Below are 25659 nucleotides of genomic sequence, written 5' to 3'. Positions count from 1 at the left end.
AACTGTTGATAATGCAAGACGCTGAGAGGAGGGCAGGCACCAGGTGGAACAACTTCACCATCATCTGGCCAACACTAGATTTAAAAGGTGCTTTCTATCTCTAAGCAGATCACATATAAGCTCGATAATAGGTGTCATAACCGGACACTGTCTAAAAGAAAATCACGCCACGCGACTAGGCGTATTCTCAAATGTCTTCTGCAGAAGCTGTATGGACGAGGAAGAGGAAGAAACAGTTCTTCATCTTCTCTGTACATGCCCTGCTCTGGCTCGAAAACGCAAGAATTACCTAGGAGAATTCTTCTTTAACGATCTAAAACATATCAGCATAGTCAGCCTCTCACGATTCGTAAAGGACTCAAACTGGTTCCATTGAGCTTAGGAGGAAGCCTCAAGATTCATGTGGTATCACAATGGGCCGTTAAATTGGCCTATGTGTGTCCGTTTCCATCTTGGACATCCACTTTAACCTAACCTAACCTAACCTAGTGTCCTATTCATTTATGACAAATGTAGTTTAATTGAATATTTAAATTGAAAGAATAAAACAACAAACCTAAATCCAGGAGCTGGATAGCCCTGTGCTGGACATAAAATCGCAGTACCCATATTTAGCTTTATAATGTTAGGCTTATAGGTAAGAGCATTGATTGATGGAGGACTACTTGAAACGGGCTCTGAAAAGTTTTGCAAAAAATGAATTTCTTTGGGTATGTGTCACATTAAAACTATTAACTGAATGTTGGAATATATAAGGAGTGAATGAACTTTTGAAAAATATTTTGATTTATTCAGAAATATTTCGGCTTACAAAAGTTTAAATTGATATATTTCATAAGAAAATGTTCACAAAAATATAATTTTGCTCAAATTAACACATAAGAGTATGTGTTTACAAATTTATCCCAATTTTTAAAGATGCCTCGAAATATTTCGAGCTTCAAACTTAAGTTGATTTTGAGTTCAAATATTATTGAGGCAGTGGCAGATTAATAACTTTGATTGCACAACTGTATTCTTTACACTGGTCAACAAGGTAGGTTAGGTTAGGACCAATAGTTGATCCGTTGTGATACCACATTTATCTTAAGGTCTGGTCTACCTTCCTCGTTGAACCATTTAGAGCTAGCAATGAAGCGTTTGAGATAATAGATGTCGAAATCTCTCAGGTCATTAGGATCAATGTTCTAAAAGTCTCCAAGGTGAATTATTCGTCTTTGTGACGCGGCAGGCATTGGACATAGAAAGTGAGACACAGTCACCTCTTTTCATTATCCATGCAGCTTCTGCAAAAATCGTTTGAAGAAGCTTCAAGTCGAAAGTCATGCATCCATCCATTAAACAGTGTCTTGTAAGGGCTCCTATACCGAACCAAATGTGCAATCTGAAATAAGTTGCGCTTAGTATCGAGCATTGGCAAAACAAATTTGGTTGACCGACAGGTGGTTGTATTAGACCATCTTTGGTTTGCTTTTTTTATAAGTTTACAAGAAGCTAGGGGTATACCGGTGTTGAATTTATTGCCCATCAAAGGTAAAGTTATTCCATTTTTTGCAAGTTTTTTTTTTATAATAAGCAAACACTCAAGGGGATATTACTACCCTTATTATGCAGAGGCACAGTGTGAGCACTAGGAAGTGGAGAGAGCGTACATTGGTTTTGAATTCCTGAATATTACAATGACTAGGAAAGACAGAGTGTGGCAAGCCATTCCACATTCGCGTAGTACGGCTAAAGAACGAATCTCTGTATTTGACAATACGGCCGAAGTTGGACTCGAGGGTATACTGATGAGCATTTCTAGAAGCGCGAGTATAACGGTTGAACTGTTTAAGGGGAGGAATGCAGCAGCTGGCTATTTCACTAGAGCATAAACCGATAAAATAACGGTAAAAAAGGGTGAGACAAGAAACATTACGACGATGTTCAAGCGAAGTAAATGATGATGATGATATTATCACCTATCAATTTAAATGCTCTACGTTCAATACTATCCAAGAGGCTTAAGTAAGTTGCAGGAACACCAGCCCAGAGATGGGAGTTATACTCAAGCTTTGGATGTATATAAGTCTTGTAGATAACAGACAGATCAGAAGATGTGAAACATTTCTTGTATCGCCTAAGGAAACCTAAACACCTTGGGGAATTTTTGGCGACAAGAGGTGGTTGGTGATACGCATACAAGTGCCATCCATGGAAAATGGCAAGACGTGCATATCTCGCGATACAAGACAGCATTGGGTTTTCGATGCATTCAATTCCATGCGGTTTTTTATTCCCCATTGTACAATGCTGTTTAGGTTGCAATTTAATGAGCTTATCATATTTTATCGTACCAGTTCCACATCCGAAGAAGAGGGATGTGAGTCTGAAAACGAATATGAAAAGCTAAGAGTACTATCGTCAGCGAAACAATGTATTGGATTAGATGTTGCAGACAGGAGATCATTAATAAAAATGAGAAAGAGAGCCATGGGGCACACCAGCGTCTATTTTATGGTTTTCAGACTTAAATCCATCCAATACTACTTGTATTGAACGATCCGAAAGGTAATTACTAATCCAATGAAGGAGGGATTCATGCAAACCGAAAGCACGCATTTTCGATAAGAGAGCCTGATGCCAAACCCTATCAAATGCTTTTGAAATAACTAGTGCAATAATCTTAATTTATCCAAAGCGATGTAAAGATTTGCTCGACTGTTCGGTGAGATGAACCATGAGATCACCAATGGACCTATTGCTTCGAAAGCCGTACTGCCGGTCATTAAGAAGCTTTCGATCTTCAAGATATTTCTTGAGCTGATAATTAATAGGTGTTTCCATGACAAAGAAGGGACGTAAGTGCAATCGGCCGATAATTAGAGGATGAGGAAGATTTGCCTATTTTGGGAATGGGCTGGACAAATGCAGTTGTCTATCCCCTCGGAACAAGACCTGAGGAGTAGGACAGATGAAAAAGCTTACGCAGTGGTTTTGCCAGCGTTGAAGAACAGTAGCGGGATACCATCCGGAACATCGGATTTATGAATGTTTAGATCTTTAAGAACTCTTGCCACTGTACGAGTGCGAAAAAAGATTGGTCCCATAGAATCACTAAGTCGCTGAAGTACAGGTGGAGTCATAACACTCGCTGGCGTCGTTGAATTAGCGGCGAACTGCCTAGCAAAGACATTAGCTTTCTCTAAAGAGCTTACAAAAGGAGTTACATTGACAACGAGCGCAGGAACCGATGAAGAGGAAGAATTCCTCATGTTTGTTACAAATGACCAAAAATTTGTACTGCCTTTGGAACATTGCAGTATTTTTTGCCGCAATTTTTGTTCATGTAAAAATTTGGTCTGTCGAATATGGGCGTAGCAGGACATCCTGGCTTGTTTGAACTTTTTCCGGCTTTCCTCAGTACAGTTGGCTTTATAGCAAACGGAAACTTACCCCCTTTATCCTAATAGCCTCTTTACAGCTGGAATCAAACCATGCGTTTTCGTTAGGACTGATGCTTTTAACCCTGTACGGGATAAAAGTTCTTATTCCCAAGAGAATTAAACTTGTTATCATATCAGCACTGGCGGCAACGTCACTATCGAGGACGAGAAATTTGCTGATATAACACAATTATCAGATGTACCTAGAGGAGATAGAACACTAACAGTGTACTTATCAGGGTCAGAGCTAAGAAACAAGTCAAGAGTGTTTTCTGCTCGACCTTCCACGTCCGATATGCGGGTGGGCCCGTTGACCAGCTGAGTTAGGTGGTTCAACATTTCTGCACACACTCCATTGGGTGTTGTCTGGCCTGAATGTTGAAGCCATGAAGAATTGTGTACATTGAAATCGCCCGTAACAACGATTTCTGTGCGAGGATAGGACGAAAAAAGTAAGAGCTGATAACCAACATCATTCCTAATGTGTATGGCGAGGCCATGAAAAATTCGCCCTTAGCCCACGAATATTACAATAATCTGCTCTGAATTGTTCAGTCATTGCAAATTAAAAAAAAATGTCTAAAACCATAACAGATAAAATTGACAATAAAATTCACTGATTTTGGAACACAGAATAACTATCCATACCCTTCATTGGTAGTGTTATGCCTTAGCAGTGACAAGACCGATCCGACCCTGTGATGCAAAACAGTAAATTTAATTCAAATAATCTGCTGTTCGCCAGTTTTGCAATTTTTTGGAATGTCTCTATGACCTGGCACCCAGTTAAGTTAAATGTTGAACTGTTTCGTCATCTCCACAAGAGATGATCGACCGTTTCGTTTGACTATCTGAGAAGATGCGTATATCGGTAGTCGATATCACGTTTTCTTTGAGCCAAGAGACGGCTTCTGTGATGGCCAGAAGTTCGGCCTAAGACACGCTGCAGTAATTGGGAAGACGCAATAGGAGACATAGATTTAGTCCCTCGGAGTATACGCCTCTATTAACCCCGTCATCGGTTTTTGATCCATCAGTACAAAACTTAATTGTTTCATCTGTCAAAAATGACAGAAGGGATGAACACTAGGAAGTTTTTGTTAAATTGTGGATGAGGGGTTTTGTAGTCGACGTTACTAGGTAAATTTCCGAATGAGTTGGAATTATTAATATTATTAGTGATCTATTTTGAGGCATGATGGTTAGTGCTTTGGACTGTCATGACAGAGGTGTTGGGTTTGATCCCTGCCTGTGCCATCTAAAGTCTTTTCACGGGTACTGCCTCTTGCGAGGAATTCACAACTTCTCCAAGAATAATTCTTGCCTTGAAAACTGCTTTCTCTAATCAGCCGTTCGAATTCGGCTTAAAACTGAAGGTCCCCTACATCCCAGACCTTCCGCCTCACATAAACCTTAAAAGAACACTGAAGCTTTTAGGCTTTAACGATTCTTATGCGGTATAAAAATACTGTTTGATCTTATTACGAATTCGTAGTCTTAATGTTATAAAACATAAAGTTTTTGAAATATATTCAAAAAAATATAAAAATTATTTTGAACAGGGATATTTCTGAGTTTGAGAAAATAAAGCTTAAATCGGAGTTTTTATTCGGAAACAGGATTAAAAATTAACTCTTAAACGAATTATTCAAAAACATAAAGAAATTATATTAAAACTTTTTTCAAAACTTCAGATAGTGTCAAATAAAAAAACCAATTACATGTACCTACATTGACTTCATGAAAATGGATGTATCAAACTATATTTTCCTAAACATGACCAACCTGAAATTTGGAGCTGGGTAACCTTGGGCCGGGCATAAAATTGAAATGCTACTAAAATGACTGACAGTTATTGGTCTAGCACTGACAGATGGAATTTTTGGAGCAGTACTTGATACCGGTTCTATTTATAAAAAGAATTTATTAATATTTTTTTTAAATATTTTAAAAATTATTAACTTTTTGCCTTCTAAGTTGGGATAGTGGTTTTATGGTGGAAGGTAAGAAAAAAAGTAAAAAAAGAAATACCTAAAAACTGGTACTGGAAACCCTTGTGCGGGACACAATAAAGCAATGGTAGTTTTTCCAGAATAAGTTTTCATGTCAAACTTTGATAATGACGAAACTTTTGGCGTAGCGCTACTTACTGGCTCTGAAATTTAACAACAATTTAAGTAAACGAAACAATTTTAATATTCTGTACTGTTCTGAATGATGGGATGGAAAGTTCTTATTTAATTCATATTGTTTTTGACATCAGAATAGTCAAGTTTGACATTTGGGAAAGAACATTTATCGGTTTCGGATTTTTCCTTGAATCGGCTATCCGAAATTATAGCGACAGCTGAATAGTTTTATGGTCCAATTTTATTCAAAGGTTAAGAGGCTGCGTATTCAGAATACACGCACTTAGGCCAAAAGAAATGGCCCATTTTGATACCACAGGAATCTAGAGAACTACTTCTTAATAGTGGAACCATTTTGAGCTTTGTATAAAGCGAAGACGATATTTGATATTTGTCAAAACAGTAGTCTCCCAGAAGAAGTTTGCGTCTTAGTGGAAGAGTAGGGCAAGTGGAGAGAAGGTGACAGAATGTTTCCTCTTCTTCCTCGTCCATACAGCTTCTGCAGAAGTCATTTGAGGCTGCACCAAGTCGTATTGCGTGTCTGCCTATAAGACAGTGTCCCGTAAGGACACCTATTAGGGAGCTAATATGAAGTCTGCTTTGAGATAACAAGTCTTTAGAGCGCTTTAGGTCCAATGAAGGCAATATGAGTTTTGTGGCTGCGCATGTTGGTAAATTGTCCCACCTAGAGTTTGTTATCGCAAAAGCTGTTTCTTTTAGCAGAAGTTACATGTAGCTATCGGCAAACTTATCTTTTACCTTTCAGATGAAATAGGTATAAGCGAGTTCATCGGCTCTACAATTTCCTGTGATGTCTCTGTGGCCCGGCACCCAACAGAGGTCAATATCAAATTGCTGCGCCATCTCCATAAGAGGCGATCGACAATCAAGGGCCGTTTGAGATTTGGTTGAGATACCGTCAAGAGATTTGATAGCAACCTGATTGTCAGAGAAGATGAGGATATCAGAAGTTAATATCACGTTTTCTCTTAGCCAGGAAATAACCTTTTTGATCGCTGAAATTTCCGATTGGAAGACGCTACAATGATTAGGGAGGCGGAATGAGATGCTTAGATTAAGCTTTTCTGAGTACACACCACTACTAATTCCCTCATTTGTCTTTTGTCATCCAGGAGTTTTTTGTCTTCCCATTCATCTCTGGATGGAATGGATACCTGGAAGTTTTTTTCCAAAATGGGGTTTTGGAATAGTGTAGTGTATGTACTTTGGTATAGAACCAAAGATGTACAAAAAAATGGAGTGCCCCACATTGTTGTTGGTCCATTGAGATGAGGCGTTGAGTCTTATAGCTGTACTCGCTGCCACTTGTTTGCTGAAGATGTCGAGGGGTGTCACATTGAGGAGAGTGTCTAACGCTGCTGAGGGTGTGGTTCTCAATGCCCCGCATATGCAGAGACATTCAGTGCGTTGGACTCTGCTGAGTTTGTCGTAGTAAGTGACTTTCTCCAGTGCAGTCCACCATAATGCAACCCCGTACATAAGTATTGGTCGGATGTCCGATGTGTTGGGCCAATAGGTTATGCGAGGTTGAAAACCCCATTTGCTTCCTATGGCTTTCTTGTAAAGGAAAAGAGCTGCTGTAGCTTTTTTAACTTTTTCCTCAATATTAGATTTCCAACTTAATTTTGTGTCCAATATCAGACCAATTATTTGGCTTCATTGGTAAAAATTAATAGTACACCTTTTATTGAAGGAGGTACAATTACTGGGATCTTGTATTTACGTGTAAAAAGGACGAGCTCGGTTTTTGAGGATTAATACTAACTCCACAGTTATCAGCCCATCTAGAGAGCATTTTGAGTGCGTTTTGGAGGAGGTATCTCAGTGTTTTAGGATGTTCTCCTGCAACGGCGATAGCAACATTATCGGCATACGCAGCCACTCTGTACTGTAGCCTTCCCGCTCTCAAGGGATATTAGTAGTTCGTTAACCACTATGTTCCACAGGAGAGGGGACAGAACACCATCTTGCGGAGTGCCTCTACCGACAGACCTTTTCGTACAAAAATCCCCCATCATAGAGTTGATGATCGTGCTTTTAAGCATTAGATTAATCAACTCACTGAGTGAGTATTTGACGTTTAAGGTCGTCATAGCAGAAGTGATAGCGGATGTGTCAACGTTGTTGAAAGCGCCCTCAATATCCAGGAAGTAGTATTCGATAGTTCTTACCAGAGTGTGCAAGGCTGTTTTTACCGAATTCCCTTTGCAGTAAGCATGCTGAGACATCGATAGTCTCTTATCAACGTACATGGATAATCGGTTCAGAGTTTTTAGAACGAATGATGATAGGCTAAAAGGTCTTAGATCTTTAGGGTTGACATGCGAGCATTTGCCCGCCTTGGGAATGAAAACTACCTTTACTTCCCTCCATCGCTGAGGTATATACATGAGATCTAGACAACTTTCAGAGGACTATTAAGAATCTTTTGTGGAAAAATTGTCCTAAAAGTAAAAGAAAAATAATCTCACCTATAACTAGGAACAGGAAATCCTTGGGCGGGGCACAAGATGCCAAGCGTACCGCCTAGCTGTACAAATACTATTCCAACTTTTTGAATTAGAGGTACACGTGGTGCTGCACCACTTACTGGTTCTATTCAAATATTTAATAATGAAAGAATATTTTAAGTTGTTTTGTTAGTTTAACTGAATGTTAGGATAAGGGCAAATTTTCAAACTATAAATTAATTAGTGAGGCACTATTTTCAAGACTTAAACCAAGAAAAAGACTTAAGCAAGTGAAAAATTGCGAACATTTTTAGTGAACTCCGAATTCCCTTGTAAGCCCATTCATTATAAAATGGCAAACTTAACGAAGCATCAATTAAGTGTCAGCTGTCAAGAAGACCAACTCCGAAAAAAAGTATTGCCAGGTAGAAAACCACACGGTTAAAAAAACAAACGTTTGTAATAGGAAAAGTGTAATTCCTATATTGTATAAAGTTTATAGAAAAACTAAAAATAAGTATACCTAAATGCAGGCACTGGATATGATTGAGCTGGACACAGAAGGGTTGTACTTTGATCAAGTCCAATATCTACATTTCTTGTCTTGTCACCAGAAGTCAAACGGGGACCAACACTCCCTACAGGCTCTATATTACAAAAATATGAAAATTCGTAAGATTTTGCTGGATTTCACTTTTGAATTTAAAAAAATGCCTACTGTGTTGGGATAGAGATACGTTTTTAAAGTGTGTTTAAAAAAAATACAATACTTTCAATAGTTTTTAAAGAAATATCACCTAAAAATTGGTACTGGATAGGACTGTGCCAGACAGAGAAGTGTAACGTTTCGATGCAAACGAGATCGAACTTTAGTTAGTTCATCAATGGCGTTAAATTTTGGTCCTACACTGCCAGCAGGCTCTGTTAAAACAATTTTAAACATAAATTAATGAACTTTGTGAAATAATATAAATATGATACATTTTTGCCTCTTGATGGGATAAGATACAAAAATTACAATTTAGTATTAACAATTGTTAGAAGAAGAACGCCGGAACTTTTGATCACTCAAAAAATACAAGTGTTTAATAATTTAAATTTCAATACATTTCTAAAATATAAAAGAGCATATTATTGAATTCTCTCAAAACCAGTGTTGCAGAAAAGCTAGCTTTAAAGCTTTTCGAATTTAAATTTTTTCAAAAATTATATTTTGAGGTATCAATTTTTAAACTCAGAAACTTTTTAACAAGTTAATTTTGCTGCAGAACTTATTTTGAAGAACATGGTGTTTTTAAAAAGTTGTAAAATTATGTAAATAAAAAAACACTTTTTACCTAAAAATGGGAACAGGATAAGATTGAGCCAAGCAAAGAAGTGTTGCATTATTGTGTAAACGAGAACGAACCATATTGAGCTCATCGTTTGCATTAAATTTTGGACTTACGCTTCCAACAGGCTCTAAGGAAAAATTTGATTAAAAGTCTTCATTACCCTAAAAGACAATTTTATTATTTCGAATGCTGGGATAGGGTTTCAAAATCTTTATGAATTTAAGTGAAAAAATTTCATGTTTGTAAATTTTTATAATCAGAATTTAAAACTCTACAATTCTAAAAATCCATTCCGAAAGATGCATGGAGGTAAGGAGGTTAAAACGGTTAAGATATTTGACAGAGTATAATATAAAAAGTTAAAGGTACCTATAAGCTGGCACTGGATACGACTGAGCTGGACAAAATAGACTAAAACTATTTCCAAATTTTGATTCAGCATTTTTTAAACGATTTTCTACACTTATTTTTGGGGCAACACTACTGACTGGCTCTAAATAAAAAATACAAATTTTATTTTTAAGAACAAAATAACATAATAATAGTTCACTTTTGAATGTTGGAATTTGAAAATAATATATCTGTTTAAGCTACGAGTATAGATGGCGACGCAAGAATAACTTTATCTTTATTAACAACAAATTAATAACAGTGTTTTCAATCTGGCAACACTTTTTTCGGAGTTGGCCTTTTTGACAGCTGTCACTTTATTTATGCTCAATTCGGTTTTTCATTTCATAATGAATGGACTAACTCTTGAACAACGTTTGCAAATCATGCAAATTTATCACCCAAACATTATTGAAAAAAACTTTTGGAGAGCACATTATCTTGCGTCGGGGACCTGTGTCGTGGCCTCCAAGATCGTGGGATTTAAAACCGCTGGACTTTACTTTGTGCACCTATATTAAGTCGATAAACCCGAGATGAAAATTAGGAATCTTGGCTCAAATATATTCTACCCAGTCTCGGTTTATTTCTTCGTAAAAACCACAAGTCTTAAAAAATACCCTTTAGTAAAAAACACACCTATAAGCTGGCACTGGATATGATTGAGCTGGACAAAACAAAGCAAAGCTACTGTTAATATTTGAGCCAGCATCACGAAGACGTTCTCCAATATTTATTTTCGGTCCTACACTGCCAACAGGTTCTATATTTCAAGGGTTAAAAATTAAAGAATTATTAGAAGGCTATTACCTAATAAAGCCTAAGGTTGTAAGTTGGAACAAGAATAGGGTACCATGTCGTTAAAATTCATACGCGTAAAATTTGAACACGTTCGCTGCCACCATACAAAATTTTTTTGGTCACCCAGGTGCCAATAGTGTTTTATTGCATAAAAGGGTTTATAAATAGTTCTGTGTTTTGTCAATTTTTGAGTGTTTTATGGGCGTGACTACCGGCGGGTCACAGTGCACCTCATGAATATGAAATTCATGAGGGCCAATTGACCCTCATGAATATGAAATTCATGAGGTGCCAATTGACCCGCTAGCGCGGCGTTCACAATTATTTTCGTGTTTATTTTTCCCCTGCAAAGCTTCTTTCCCAATTTCACAATGAATCCCAACATGTTCAATGGAAAACGCAATCAAAACGATGATTCCGATAATGATGATATGGATTTTGTGGCTTCGGATTCAGATGAATATATTCCATCAGAGGGAAATTCAAGCGATTCTAATTCCCTGGAGAACTTAGTATCGTCTTTTGAAGAGGAAAATGAACTTCCGGAACTTGTTGTGATGGTAGGTATATCTGACGGACCTCCAACTGAGCGAAAAATAGTTACAGGCAAAAGCCTAAAAAGTTTGACTTTTCAACCGAAAGCTGATATTCAACCACAACCAGAAGCATCAGTAAAACCTATAGATATTTTTAACCTAATGGATACGGAAGATGTTTATCAACTTATTGTTACCGAAACAAACCAATTTTTGGGGCGCAGTTCTGTAACGCGTACTTCGCGCGCAAAGCTATTCTTGGAGTCGTGATGTATATGGGAATAGTGAAATAACTATCTATTGCTCACTACTGGAGTACTGACAGGTTCTTCAAGAATTCATACGTCCCCCAAGTGATCACGCGAAATAGATTCCAATTGATATAGAAGTTTATCCACTTTGCGGACAACTCTCCTATAAGTGGTAACCGCTTAGGAAAAGTAAGTGTACTTTTGGAACTGCTTGAAAAAAACTTAATGAACTCCAGAAATCCAAGTGATTTGATGAATCGATGGTCCCTCGGCGTGGTAGACTGCAATTTCGGCAATATAACCCAGGCAAATCACATAAGTATGGCATAAAAGTGTATAAAGCTTGTGATCCAGTCGGGTACACCGACACCAGTTCCGTATATGCACGAAAAACAACTCAGGTGATCAAAGGGGAAAACCTACCCAAACTAGCACACACTCAACCCAAATTGTCTTGGACTTGGCTGAAAAATATCTAGACAGTGGTAGAACGATTGCAACAGATAATTTCTACACATCTGTTTCCTTAGCCAAAGAACTCCTTGGACGTCAGACTTATATTATCGGTACTCTACGCAGTAACAGACAACGGAATAGTAGAGATGTTACTAATTCCAAGCTAAGAAGAAACGAAATAAAAGGGCTTGAAAATTCGTGTATTGTTGTTGCTAAATGGACAAAAGATAAAGATGGATAAAGGATAAGCGCGATGTCCTAATACTGAGCACAAAACATGGACTGGAGGAAGTTGCAACTGGAAAACTGGATAGAAATGGTCAGGAAACCAAACAATTGAAAATGATCGTTGATTACAATCATGCCAAACAAGGTATTGACATATCCGATCAAATGGCTTGCTATTCTAGGCCTCTGCGAAAAACCATAAGATGGTATCACAAAATAGCTTTTGAGTTCCTTCTTTCAACATCAGTTGTAAATGCGTTGGTACTTTATAAAGAAAATAAAAGCTGTTCGATTTTGTACTTCAGAAAGTATATTTGCGAGGCTTTGCGTAACCCTGATTTCGAAATCCATGCATCGACATCTAAACCAAAGCATGTTTTGAAAAAACCGATGTCAAGGATTCTAGAAACAGAAAAACTCGAAAACGGTGTGCAGATTACTATACCAGTATATCCGCAAATCAAGGCAGAACTACTGCAGCGAAGAAGGTTACTACATTTTGCGCAACTTGTGAAGGAAATCCTCCATTATGTTTAGAATGTGTTAGCAAGCATCAAATGTAATACGCATTTATTAGATATAAGTCATATAATATACAGTGGTCGGCAAAACTATTTTGATAGAGTGAATATCTTGTTATTTTGATATTTAAAAGATTTCTTTTGGCAAAACTGAAATAGGAATTGGATCTTAGGCAAAAAATGGATAATTTGATGGCACAGTTATTTTATTATAATTAGATTTATTAGTGTATAAAAATCTCTTTTTGTTATGGCATTATTATTTTGACAGACTTTTTCAAGTCGTCTTGGAACTGAGGTATTTCTTCCCAAACAGTTTTCACCTCAAAAATAGCCTCATCCCTCCTGCGACTCAATGACGAATTCCTCTTTCCTTTTATATAAGCCCATACATTTTCTATGAAATTTAAGTCAGGGCTTTGGGGTGGCCAGTTGAGGGGTTTCCAACAAAATGTCTTTCGGAAACTTGGTGATCAATTTACTTTTGTGGCAAAGGGTATTATCTTGTTGAAAAATAAAAGAGTTTCCAATGAGTCTATCGCCAGATGGAAATGCGTTCTCATTTAACGCATCTTAATATTTGCTTTGTTAATGGAGCCGTCGATTGGGACTAGGTCCTCATGACCCCTTGCAGAAACGCATCCCCAAAACATTACTGATCCACCACCATGCCACATGGTCTGCAAGACTGGAGCACCCTTTTTATGCATGTCTTTCCGCATTGGAACAGATTTTTTTTAAGGTGATCCATGAAACTCAAAGGAACTTTCATCAGTCCATAAAACTTCAGTTCTCTGCATATTTGTTTAATAAACACGCCGGAATTAAATCTTGCGCCAATAGATGCTCTAACCTCACTACTTAGTTCTGCCGGAAGAAAATAGGTACAAATCTGTGTTTTTTTTATCACTATAATGTTTTCATCTAGGTGCCACTGAAGAAAAAACGGCTACGCAGAAAAAATTCATACAAAAAGATACAAAAAGGTAAGGTGTACCGCCGGCAGGTCACATGGCAGTGAATGTGAAAGAACTTATTGTTAAGGACTTAAAATTTTTCTTAAGTAGCAATTTTGTAATTAATTAGCAATTTACTAAGCGACTCCAAAGTTTTAAACCTTCATTTTTCTTTTTCTAACTTGTAAAATTTCGAATTCAATTTTATTAAAAAACTGGTATCCGAATACGTCTAAACAGTGACAGTTCGTGAAAATAAACGGACCTTTTCATCCACTGCTCTTACGAGTAAAAGACTAAATGACAGGTATTGTATTAAATTAGTTATTCCGGTATTGTAACTTTAGCCAATTTTTAAAAGATAGTAAGATGTTGGAAACGTTTAAAATTAGGTTAATCATCTTTAAAGCTTAGTAAATTGCTAAAAATGGCTTAAACATATTACTGACTCATTGAAAATTTTGCACCATCATTTTTGACTATATGTAAGAAGGCAGGCAAAAAGAAATGAACATTTTGAACTTTTACAAAATATTCAAATTTGTAAAGACAAGTTTTTTTTGAGGGTATTTTACCTATAAACTGGAATTGGATAAGATTGTGCCGGACAAAAGATACTCAAAGTCTCATTAATAGCTGCTTCGGCATCATTCCTTCTATTGGCTAAATTAATTTTAGGCGCAACACTTCCAACAGGCTCTATAGTTTTTAAATATGTATATGGTAAAATATTTTACTAAAAATTGGCTTGGAATTATGAAATTAGGTTTCGGAAAAGAGTACCCCATTGTAATTTGTTAAGTATTTTTTTTAACGAAAGACCGAAAAATAATTGTAATAAAATGATAATTTTTTTACCTAAATGATGGAACAGGATAAGATTGTGCTGGACAAAAAATGCATAAACTTTCACTTAATTTGGCTTCAGCATCTTTTCGGCGATCTGCTACACTAATTTTAGGCTGAACGCTGCCAACGGGTTCTGTTCAAAGAATATTTCGCAAAATTAATTTAATTGTTTGTATATTTGTTTATGAAACTGAATGCCTGAATGTAGGGAATTAAGGCTAATTATCGTTAATTTGGTACAAGAATACATTGGTTTTATTTTTTAAAAGTGTATAACTAATTGCTAATACATTGTATTGTTTATAAGGTGAGGTGAGTTAAACCTAAGCACATACCTATAAGACGGCACTGGAAATGATTGTGCTGGACACTGGATAGCAATTGTCAAACCATTTTTAACCCGTTCATGATTAAATTCATCTTTTTTATTTACTTTTGGAGCAACACTTCCAACGGGTTCTGTTTCAAAGGATAACTCTTGTCAAACTTCTATTTTTATAAAATCAAGATATACGTTAAAAAAAAATAACTGAATGTTGGAAAAACGGGCTAAGAATTCCGTATTAATATTCTTTGCTGATTTTTTTTTATAGAAAATTTTTGAAATGTCATTTTAGGTTATAGGTACGCCTTGAAACTCTACATTGGTAAATATTTGTATTGTTAAAAACATCCGTAATACAGTAGAAATTTATATGAATAACAAATACTTCATCCGCAGTAGAATCCCTTCAGATAAAAGGTAATTTGACGTTTGTTCAAGTATCGAAATCAATTTTTTAGTTTTTCATTGCAAGACGTTGAAGCGTTGGATTCCTTCATGAAGTACGCGATGGATGTGTTCGTTGATAAAGTCTAACATAGAGAATTCTATGACGTTATTTTAAAACTCAAGATGAACTCCGTTATTATTATTTCAACTAATATTTACTAATTGTATTAATTGTGTGTTTTTCCAATAAGGTGAGTCAATGTTGGTAGTCAATATGTCAACTAAATTGTTATAGTGACTACCTATCTTAGTTTTCTTATTGACTAGCGTAGCTGTCATATTGACTTCTGCAGTTGTCATATTGACTTCTGCAGTTTTCATATTTTGACTACCGCGGTCGTTGGTCGCTTATTTTTGTACGATTTTGTTTTAAAATATTCTTTCGAATGTTCAATTGTGGCAATTTTTGAAATATAAAAACCAAACTTTTAAAGATCGTTTTTTGACAATTTCTCACTGTACTATGTATGGAATCTCAAAAAAACACGGCTGATTTCCAACTAACCTATGAACCGGTACTGGAAATGACTGAGCAGGACAAAATAAAGCAACAGATGTGCCTTTTCTAACAGCCGCATTTTGCAATTGATCAGCAACACTAACTTTAGGAGCAACACTACCCATGGGTTCTATAAACAATTAAAAAAAAGAACAAATAAATCATTTGCTGTTCTAAGATTTAACTTTGAGAATGTTGGGATACTTGCAGAGCTTTGTAGTTTTAAAACTATGATATAATAATGTTTGAAATACCTGTACATAGGAACTGGAAAAGATTGAGCTGGACAAAATAGCGGAACAGCTTTACCACTTTCAATTCCAGCATTTTGTAATTGACTTGTAATACTGACTTTTGGCGCAACACTTCCCATTGGTTCTAAGAATATGAATATGAAATATTTGAAACAATTTCAAAAATATTTTAAGCTACTAAAATTCTAAATTTTATGAATGAAAATCCTTAATTAAATGTTGGGGAGGCATTATCAAACAAAACAAATAATTTTGAAAACAAAATTCATACCTATAAGCTGGAACTGGAAATGATTGAGCAGGGCATAAAAGGGCAAGATCTAAACCACTTGGAATTGAATCATGACTGAAACCATCTTTTTTGCTAACTCTTGGAGCTACACTTCCAACGGGCTCTGTACATAAATATAAAGGGTATTTATTGTATATTGTACAACAAAATTTATTTCTTTTATCCAAAAAATAATCAAAAATAAGCATGAATGTTGGAAAATTTTATTTGAAATAATTATTCAAGACTTAAAAAACTTGTTACCGACAATTCTGGAAACAAGATTTAAGACAAATGTACAAATGTAATGTAGTAGAGCTGTATGACTAAGGGATGATTGAAACCTATTATTGGAATTTTCTTGACAGCTTGGTTATATCTTTCAATAAAAATTCCCGTCATTTCCTGATTGGTATCAGACATTTTTGTTGATTGGAATACAGATTAAAGGTTAGAGTCAAAGAAAATTCAAAACTTTCAATGGAACGATTTTGGTTCGAAATGTGAAATCAAGAACCAGCAGTTCATTGAAAACGATTTCATCATTGAAAGAGGCTATGATGCGACCCACACTGATAACTTCAAATCCCATCTGTTGATTTGTCTTGCTTAAAAGTTTGTAGGTTTCCGTGTTGGGTTAAAAAAGTTGGTAGTTGTATTATTTTTTAAAATTTTAAAATTACCAATAGCATTTAAAGAAATAGTTTAGTTTGAAAATCTAGTTTTGTTAAATAGATTTTTAGTCGAAAACAAATTGTTACCAATTTTGGTAACATTTCTTAATTTTTTACAAACTGGATGAATGAAATTAATTTAAGAGATAATGTACCAAATATGCGTACTATTTCTTGAAGATTTTATTTTTTTATAAAAAAAGGACTGTTGGATTTTTATAAAAAAAAACTACTGAATATCGAAAACAATATTTTCTGTGAAAAAAAAAAGTTTGAACGCAATATTTTTAATTTTTCAAAAGGTATTTGAGTCGAAAGTAAATTTTTACCAAGTTTTATTAATTTTCTTGTTTAAATTTTTATTATTTGTAAGAAAACTGTCAATTTTATTTTTTCAAAATTGTACTGAATGTTGACAACAATATTTCTTATAAACTAAAATTAGTTCGAAGCCATAACTCAAATTTTTGAAAAGATATTTGAGTCGAAAATCAATTTTTACCAATTTTTGTTAAAATTTCTTTTAAGTTTTTATTTTTTGTAAAAAAAAACTGCCAATTCGATTTTCCTCAAAATTTTACTGAGTATTGAAAACAATATTGTTTAAAAGAAAAAAGTAGTTTAAATCCAATATCTCAAACTTTTGAAGAGATATTTGATTCAAAAATCAATTTTTACCAACTTTTGTTAAAATTTCTTTTAAGTTTTTATTTTTTGTAAAAATAAACTGTTGATTCGATTTTCTCAAAATGTTACTAAATTTTGACAACAATATTTTTTAAAAGATAAAAGTAGTTTAAAGCTAATATCTCAATGTTTTGAAAAGATATTTGAGTCGAAAATTAGTTTTTATCAATTTGTATTAATTTTTTTGTTTAGGTTTTTATTTTTTGTGAAAAACTGTCACTTCGATTTTTCTCAAAATTTTACTGAATGTTGAAAACAATATTTTTTATAAATTAGTTGGAGCCATAATCTCAAATTTTTGAAAAGATATTTGAGTCGATATTCATTTTTTTACAAAAAACTGTCAATTCGATTTTTCTCAAAATTTTACCAGGTATTGAAAATGTTATTTTTCGTTGCACAAAATTGTTTCGGAAATAAAATCATTTTGTATTCGTAAAATTTTCGAGGTGACAATTTTTTTTCAGTTTTTTTGATTTATAAAAAAAAACTGTTAATTGTTTTTTTGCCAAAAATATATTAGAATAATATAAAATTTAATTCAAGTCTCTAACGACATTGGTTCGTAAGATATTAAGGGTTAACCAAAATGTTCACCTTTTTTTTAAACTGTCTGCATCTTTCTGCCTTATTATCTGTATAACAAAAACTAATTGAAGTCGATATCTTTTCTGGTTCTTAAGCTATGAACGACGAAAAAAAGTCGCAAACGTACAGGCATACGAACGTACGTACACACGCAAGCAAAGACATCTTTCCAAAAAAAATTTATCTCAACTCTAGGAACCTTGAAACGTCGAGAAATGTCAAAATTTTCAATTTGACAAATCGGACCCATTACAATAACTTCCTATGGGAATTTAAAAATTAAAAATTAACTTAAAAAAAAAGTTACGGATTAAATAAACTATTTTTTTAGTAAAAAAAAAGTCTAAAACTGCAAAATAGTTAACTTTACTAATTGCTTTTAAATCTTGAAACAAAATTTCTAATGATAAAAACCATTGATGGCTTTTACTGGCGCCTTAACAGATAAATATTTATGTGCCAGTATTAAACAGGAATGTGATGTAAAGTGTTAAGTGTTTTTACCTAAAAGCTGGCATTGGATAAGACTGAGATGGACATAGAAGGTTTAAATTAAGTCCTAGACGACCACCGGAAAAACTCATTTTGTCTTTAATTTCAACTTTTGGTGCAACAGATCCAACAGGTTCTAATTTTTAAATAGGAACAAATTGCATTAAAAGTTAACAGAAGTTTTATTAATGACCTAAAAATTAAAACCATAAGCCTAATTGTTGGGAAAGGATGCCTTAAACAGAATTGGGGTTCTTTAAACCGGGTCGTACAAATAAAATATTAAAGTTTTATTCCTTATAGCACATACTTTTTTTTTTAAATAATAAAATTGAATTCTTAGTCGTTTGAAAATATAGCGTTTACGAAAATATAACGAACATTGAGGTTTTTTTTATCTTAAGAGGGTCATCCTATGTGATGGGTTCAAAAAATTATTTTTTTTTGTTCTTAAATTGCTAGGTTAATGTGTCTAGAATACGGTGGGATTCGAAGTCGTGAAGGGAAAGGGAATTCGAAGTCGTTTTAAAGATACGACTTCGGGCTGTTAAAAAGGATAAAACAAATAAAGGAATCGGTGGAAAAGGACCAGGTAAACTTACTGATAAAGTTATTCAGGAAATCTTTAATGCAGATTTTGAAGGTAATTTCGGTTATGGGATGCCCTATAGGCCGCGAAGCCCATACTAATGTTGAGAAACGTAGTGAAAAGCGAGTCTCACGTTCTGAGCGGCGCGTTAATGCTGCCGTTAAACAAGCCAGAATTGATTCAAGAGCTGAACAATCTGCTTTGAAAGAGTTTCAAGAAGAAGAGGAAAGAATACTCTATGGACTAGGCATCGCCGATTAAAAGGTTGAGATTTTCATAGTTAAGAGGACTTGAAACGAGTTTTTCTCAAAACTGTGTTTTTCAAACTCTCCTCCATCGTATCTCAAAAACGGCTTGACTGAATGACTTGAAATTTGATCTGTTGGATTCAGCACAAGTAAACGCATGGAATGAACTATCGACAGGCAAAAATTCCAAAAACTTTTTTTTTTTAAATGTCTCCCAAAAGTTCAATTTTTGGTATATTCATTTGATGATAGTTCATTCCATCCATTAAGGCTCACAGATTAAAACGCCGTTTACTTTTTTTTTGTTTTAGATAAGCCAATCAGCCGGAATCGTGGAGGAAGTGCGAGCCCATTTTTTCAAAGTGGAGCTGTTCACACCGGTGTAACACGTGTTCTTTACAATATTTTTAATTCAAATTTTATATTAATACTGTTGAACTATGTAAGAAATGATAATGAACTTGATAAAGATGTATCACATGGGATGACCCCTCTCTCTAAGTGAATGAAATATGCCAACCCAACTAAGAAACAACGTCTACAACGGTTACAATCGTGAGAGATCGCCAAATCCTTCTCCAATAAAAAAGTCACAAGTAAGCTCTTTCGAAATTCTCTACAACCATCAAAATGTATTAGGAATTAGTAGCAACATTACCAAGAACCAATTAGACAAGCCGCCTCTGACGTGCTGGGTTTCAAACAGCCAGAAAAGGACAAGATTAGGAACACCAACTTCGCAGAAGGAAAAAGAAAGAGCATAAGAAGCGTGTGGTCGAAGATGTTGAGTGTTAGAAGCAGAAATAAAAGGTCTGTTCCCAACCTTGACCAAAACCGCCAATTGTCAAAAAAATTCAACAATTGTTGCCCAAATGCTTTTCCACACTATACAAATTTTGTAGTTTTAGACAGAAGAGAGCACTCACGAGAGAGTAAAATAATTTCGCCTTCTGACAAATTCTGTTCCAGAAATTTCTGTTATTAGCGTTTGGTTTACATTGATTGAGTGACACGACAATTGTTGGCCAAGAAACCGTTCCATACTTTTTTTACGAAACTAAAGTTGCAGGTAAAATGAAATTCACAACTGCATAAAGAGGCTAGACGGAGAAGTTTGTTAGGAGAGGCCCTAGTTCGAACAGGATTGTGGTGACATCTTGAGTAAGTTAGTAACCCAACTAGTCCAAATGTTTCGCCGAAAACCTGCATCGAAAACTCAAGTTTTCCCATACATTTTTGGTAAACCACAAGTTTTCGTAAACCACAAGTTTTATATAAAACCTCTCGAAAACTAGTAGCAATTTAAAGTTGAACTGAACAAACAAACCTTTCGAAACATTCAGCGCTCAAATTAATATAAACAAAACAGCTGACGGCTGCTGTCAAAACAAATATTTCATTTTGAAATAAATTTGGTTGTGGTAAGTAATATTATTTATACAAATTCCTTACAAAATAAGAATGATTGCTTTTTTTTAATTACAGAATATGGAAGAGAAAAAAAAGGAAACTTTTGGGGGAGCTGCGTGGCAACAGAAAAAAATTGCTTGAAAATTTGCCAACGTCGAGAATAAAAGGCCCGGTGACTATTTGCGCCACTTGCGGTTCTTTTATGATCCTCCAGAGTTTCAAACGCTCTTTGTTAAGCGAGGAACCCGAACTCACTATGGCTACGACCCCAAGAACGAGGAAGACTTGCTAATAGTTCGTAATGACATTTCCAAGGGATGCATCTTCCAACTCGTAACCACAAATATGTTCGAAGCTTTCGCTTACTACCTGGAGTAAGACTCCGGTAACTCCGTTGAATCACAAGGGTTTGGGAATTATGATAAAGCCGATAAGTTAATTTGTTGAGGAGAATAAGTATGGAAAAAAAGATGGACAGCGATGCCAACATCAAAAAGATCCACAGTGCTTTGGACAAATCAGGCGAGTCCTCAAAGAAAGAAGCCAAAGAGATAGTCATGGAGAAATTGAAGCCCATCATAACAGCTTCAGTGATCGCTCTGGATGAGTGTGATTTTGGTACGAATCTGAAACTAGGAATTGACCTTTTCTGCTCCGGCCATAGTGACCTACACGAAATGGTTCAGAATCTTCTCAACTCTGCCTATAAGTTTCTCGGACGGACGGCCACATTATATGGCGATTCTGAAGGCACATTTGGCCAACAGAAGCAATAGTCATAAGCTCAGTATTTTGGATTAAGTTTGTTGTGAAAGAAAACAGTTTTGTTTGTTGTTGATTCTGTGATATATTTTCTATACAATTAGCTTCTCCTAAGTGAATTGTTTGGACCAGTTGAAGTAAACCAACAAGGACTACAAGCGAGCCTGTCGTCCTTGTTGGTACATGTCGTGAGCCCATTCTACCCGTCCCCAGAACTTCAGTTTAAACTCTTCTTCGAAACGAGCTAGTGTTACGGACTTGTCTGCGCTGATATGCTGCTCTATCATAGCACAGGAAAGGATTATGGACTTAAGGGTGTCGACTGTAAAGACAAGTCCAAAACGGCGCGGCGGGTAGTGATTTACTGGGAGTTTTTTGTATGTTAGTATCGAAACGTTTGTTAAACCACTCAATGGCGGGATCCCATTCGTTCTATTGGAGCTCGTATAGATCTTTGTCTTCCTGAAAATCAACTAAGTACCTACATAAGGCTAAAGATAAAAATGATTAAGTATGCATTTCCAGAACCTTAAGTACATTGCAGAGTATATCGAAAGTTCTGCGGTTCATTCTAAAATGTTGTTTAAAATACTCATCATCTAACATTTTACGTTCCCAAAAAGTGCTGGTACGTACCTGCATCAAATATTAAAGCTTTTCTTTTCGTTCGAAGTCCCAGGATTTGCAAAAAAAACCGACGTTTTTCTTATGATAAGAGGCTTGAGATAATGAAAAAATTGGCAACAAAACCTACATATTTTTTCAACTTTCTTTTTATGTATTAAGATCAATTTTGTCTAAACAAAATTTGACAGTCGGTGTTAAACAAATTTAAATATCAAATGAAAACATGTAAATGTTCGGTGTGAACGATTTTCGAGTTTTCGAACTCGGTTTTGGGTTTGGTGTGAAAAGGATATTAGCCTTTAACAGTGCTTATTCAAGCAACATATTCATGTCGTGATTTTATTTTATAAAAACCATTTACATATCTTACCTAAAAGCTGGCATTGGATAAGATTGAGCAGGACACAGAAGACTCAGATCATTTCCCAGATTTCGAATAGAAAATCCCATTTTATCGTTCATATCAACTTTGGGGGCTACCGATCCAACTGGTTCTAAAAATGTTTAGGTATTATAAAACGAATGATGAAATTTGGATTTTATTGAAGAAAAGGGTACCCTGTAGTTGACACGGAATTTTAAACTTGAATAACACATTAAGTTAGAGCTTTTAATGTTTGAAAATTGAGTTTTCAACCATTCAAATACATAAGAAGAAATTAAACTTTTACCTAAAAGCTGGCATTGGATAAGACTGAGCTGGACAAGTTAAACTTATATCAACACCACTTTCGTTATCAATATAGTTTATACGGTCCTTGGCATCAACTTTAGGAGACACACTTCCAACAGGTTCTGTTTAATTTAAACATAAATACATTTTCAAAAACATAAAAAATCTGCCTGAACGTTAATGTCTTCAACCTATGATTTCATTTATATTTTTAGAAATAAAAAAACTAACCTAAATGCTGGGACTGGATACGACTGAGCAGGACAAATCAATGCAAAACTCTTTTGAATTTTAGTTCGAGCATAATTAATTTCATCCTTAATGTCAACTTTAGGAGCTACACTACCAACAGGTTCTGAAAATTATTATTTTAATCCATAATTAACTAAGATTAGAAATTAAAGTTTGGTGTACAAGAAAAAAACTGCCTTAAAAGTTGGAATAGTATCTAAAAAAAAAACGAATGATATTTTGAAAGTTTTTACCTAAAAGCTGGCACAGGATATGACTGAGCTGGACAAACTAAAGCTTTATCTGAATGCAATCGGGCCTTAGAATGAGTGAATTCATCTTTATCGTCGACTTTTGGTGAAACACTTCCAACAGGTTCTATAAAGATGTGGATACAAATTGTGTAACCCGCAAATTAATTTGTATACAATTTTAGCCTCTTTATGTTGGGATAAGGTTCATCATTTTAAATAACTATGTAAAATATTTAGACACTCAGCATTTCTTTAAATAAAACAAAAAAATAGTTTACCAACCTGAAGGCGGGAACAGGATAAGATTGACCAGGGCATAACATGGCGTAGCTGTTATTCAAAGCTACATGTACCACTTGGAACTGATCGTGAAGATTTATTTTTGGTGGAACGCTTCCAACAGGTTCTACACGTAAATTGAAGTGGACAGAATTTGCATTTTGTTTAACTTTTTACAAGAGAGATTTTTACTAAATGAATGTTGGGACAAAAATATAAACAAAAATATTTCAATCAAGTAATTTTAGTCAACAACATTTTCGGTTAATCACTTCTCACGCGTTTACGGTGCAATGGTAACGTTCCTATGAGCTCCTACCTTATTACTACCGTATTTGTCGAAAGTCCAATTTTGTGTTAATTAATTCCCCCACTCAGTTCTTAAAAATATAGATGGACACGGTAAAATTAAGAATTTCAAATAAGTTTAATTCGGGCAAACAAAGTTGAAAATTAATCAAAACTCATGTATGTACATATGTACAGGGTCCAGCACTCAATAGAAAGCCTATTAAAAAAAAGTTCGGGTTTGAAAATGATATTCATTTATTTCAAAGAACAACATTTGTGAAAATAAGCAAATATTCTGAATCTATTAACTTCCGCTCGTCTCCCTTTTACCTTAAATATCGTCTTGAGACCATCAAAAACGAATCGCAAATTGCCCCCGAATGTAACTTGACGGTATTTTAACCAACTCAGAGACAATGGCTTTTTGTGTCTTTTTGGCTAGTTTATTTTTTAGTTTGGACCTTGATTTCCAAAATTGCCCAGAGAAACCATTAAATTCGCGGTCGAGAAGAAGTTGGACCTTGATTTCCGGAATGGCCCATTAAAAAAAAGTTGTTGGTTTTCAACCATTCTTGGTTCACTTGCTCTTTTTTCTAAAACGGTGCAGATTATTGTTAAAAAGTCCGAGGTATGCTACCGAAATGTTAGTCTGCACACTACCTCAATTACTATGAAGCCAGCCTTAATGTAAACAATTGGAGGGCGTCCATCCACAAGCACATTGGAAGCAGATGGTTTCAGCGTGATTGCCTATGCTGACGAGCGCGACATTTCATATCTGTATCTGGGAAGCACCCCCAAGTTCTCTCGGAACTCCTACAAAATACATTAAATAGGCTAACAAAATGGGCTAAGCCATGTGGCTTGGACGTCAATCCACATAAAACAGAATTAATACTCTTTTCGAGAAGATATAAAATTCCTCAGATTATCCCACCCAAGATTAAAGTAATAACATTAAGCTTTTCCGACCAAGCTAAATATTTAGGCCTCATTTTAGACAAAAAAAACTAAATTGGAAGGAAAATATTGATGAAAGAGTAAAAAAGGCTACTGTAGCGCTTTTTACTTGTAAAAAGGCCATAGGATCAAAATGGGGCTTCTCCCCAAAAATAACCCACTGGATATACACTTCGGTAATCAGACCGATATTCATTTATGAAGTTGTCGTATGGTGGACCGCACTGGACAAGATGGTAAATCTAAATAAGTTCATCAAAGTCCAGCGGTCAGCAGGTATGTGCATCACATGCTCAACACCAACCGCAGCACTGGAAGTGCTTTTAAATCTAACACCTCTTGAAATCTTCTCCAAAATGGTGGCAGCCAACTCATGTGTGAGGCTAAGAGCCACCTCTCAATGGAACAGTAGCAATACTGGGCATACTACTATTCTAGACAATTTCAGATCTTTCCCAGATCGCTTAGACTATACCACTCCAAAGATGGTATTCGGTAAAAGCTTAAATGCGTTCATCCCTTCATGATCCTCCTGGGAAGAAGAGAGACCCCTGGAAGACGATGCGGTACACTTCTATACAGACGGTTCAAAGACCGATCACGGAGTTGGAAGTGGTATGGATGGTCACAGAGTACCACCTGCCTAGCAACCAAGCAAATATGGCCAAGCATAGACTTAAAACGGTCAAAAGGCTTGATATCCCTGAGCACAAAGTATAAACTCTACAATTGGAGCAATAACAGGACACTG

The 25659-nt window shown here is 35.4% G+C and overlaps 1 protein-coding gene across 24 annotated transcripts in view; it reads right to left on the bottom strand.

Annotated features, from left to right (window-relative positions):
• The window catches only part of LOC129941495 (cell adhesion molecule Dscam2), a 259928-nt gene that overhangs the window by 85682 nt on the left and 148587 nt on the right, over window positions 1-25659 (bottom strand). Inside the window, exon 6 of one of the 24 annotated variants that reach the window (XM_056050160.1) lies at window positions 5211-5331. The exons of the other annotated variants lie outside the window; for them this stretch is intronic. Within the exon in view, the coding sequence (XP_055906135.1) occupies window positions 5211-5331 (121 nt within the window). The remainder of the gene's footprint in view (window positions 1-5210; window positions 5332-25659) is intronic. 24 annotated transcript variants of the gene reach the window in all.

Source organism: Eupeodes corollae, chromosome 1 (assembly GCF_945859685.1).
Source record: "Eupeodes corollae chromosome 1, idEupCoro1.1, whole genome shotgun sequence".
Classification (NCBI taxonomy): Eukaryota; Metazoa; Arthropoda; class Insecta; order Diptera; family Syrphidae; genus Eupeodes; species Eupeodes corollae.
This window is presented reverse-complemented; position numbering and strand designations above follow the sequence as displayed.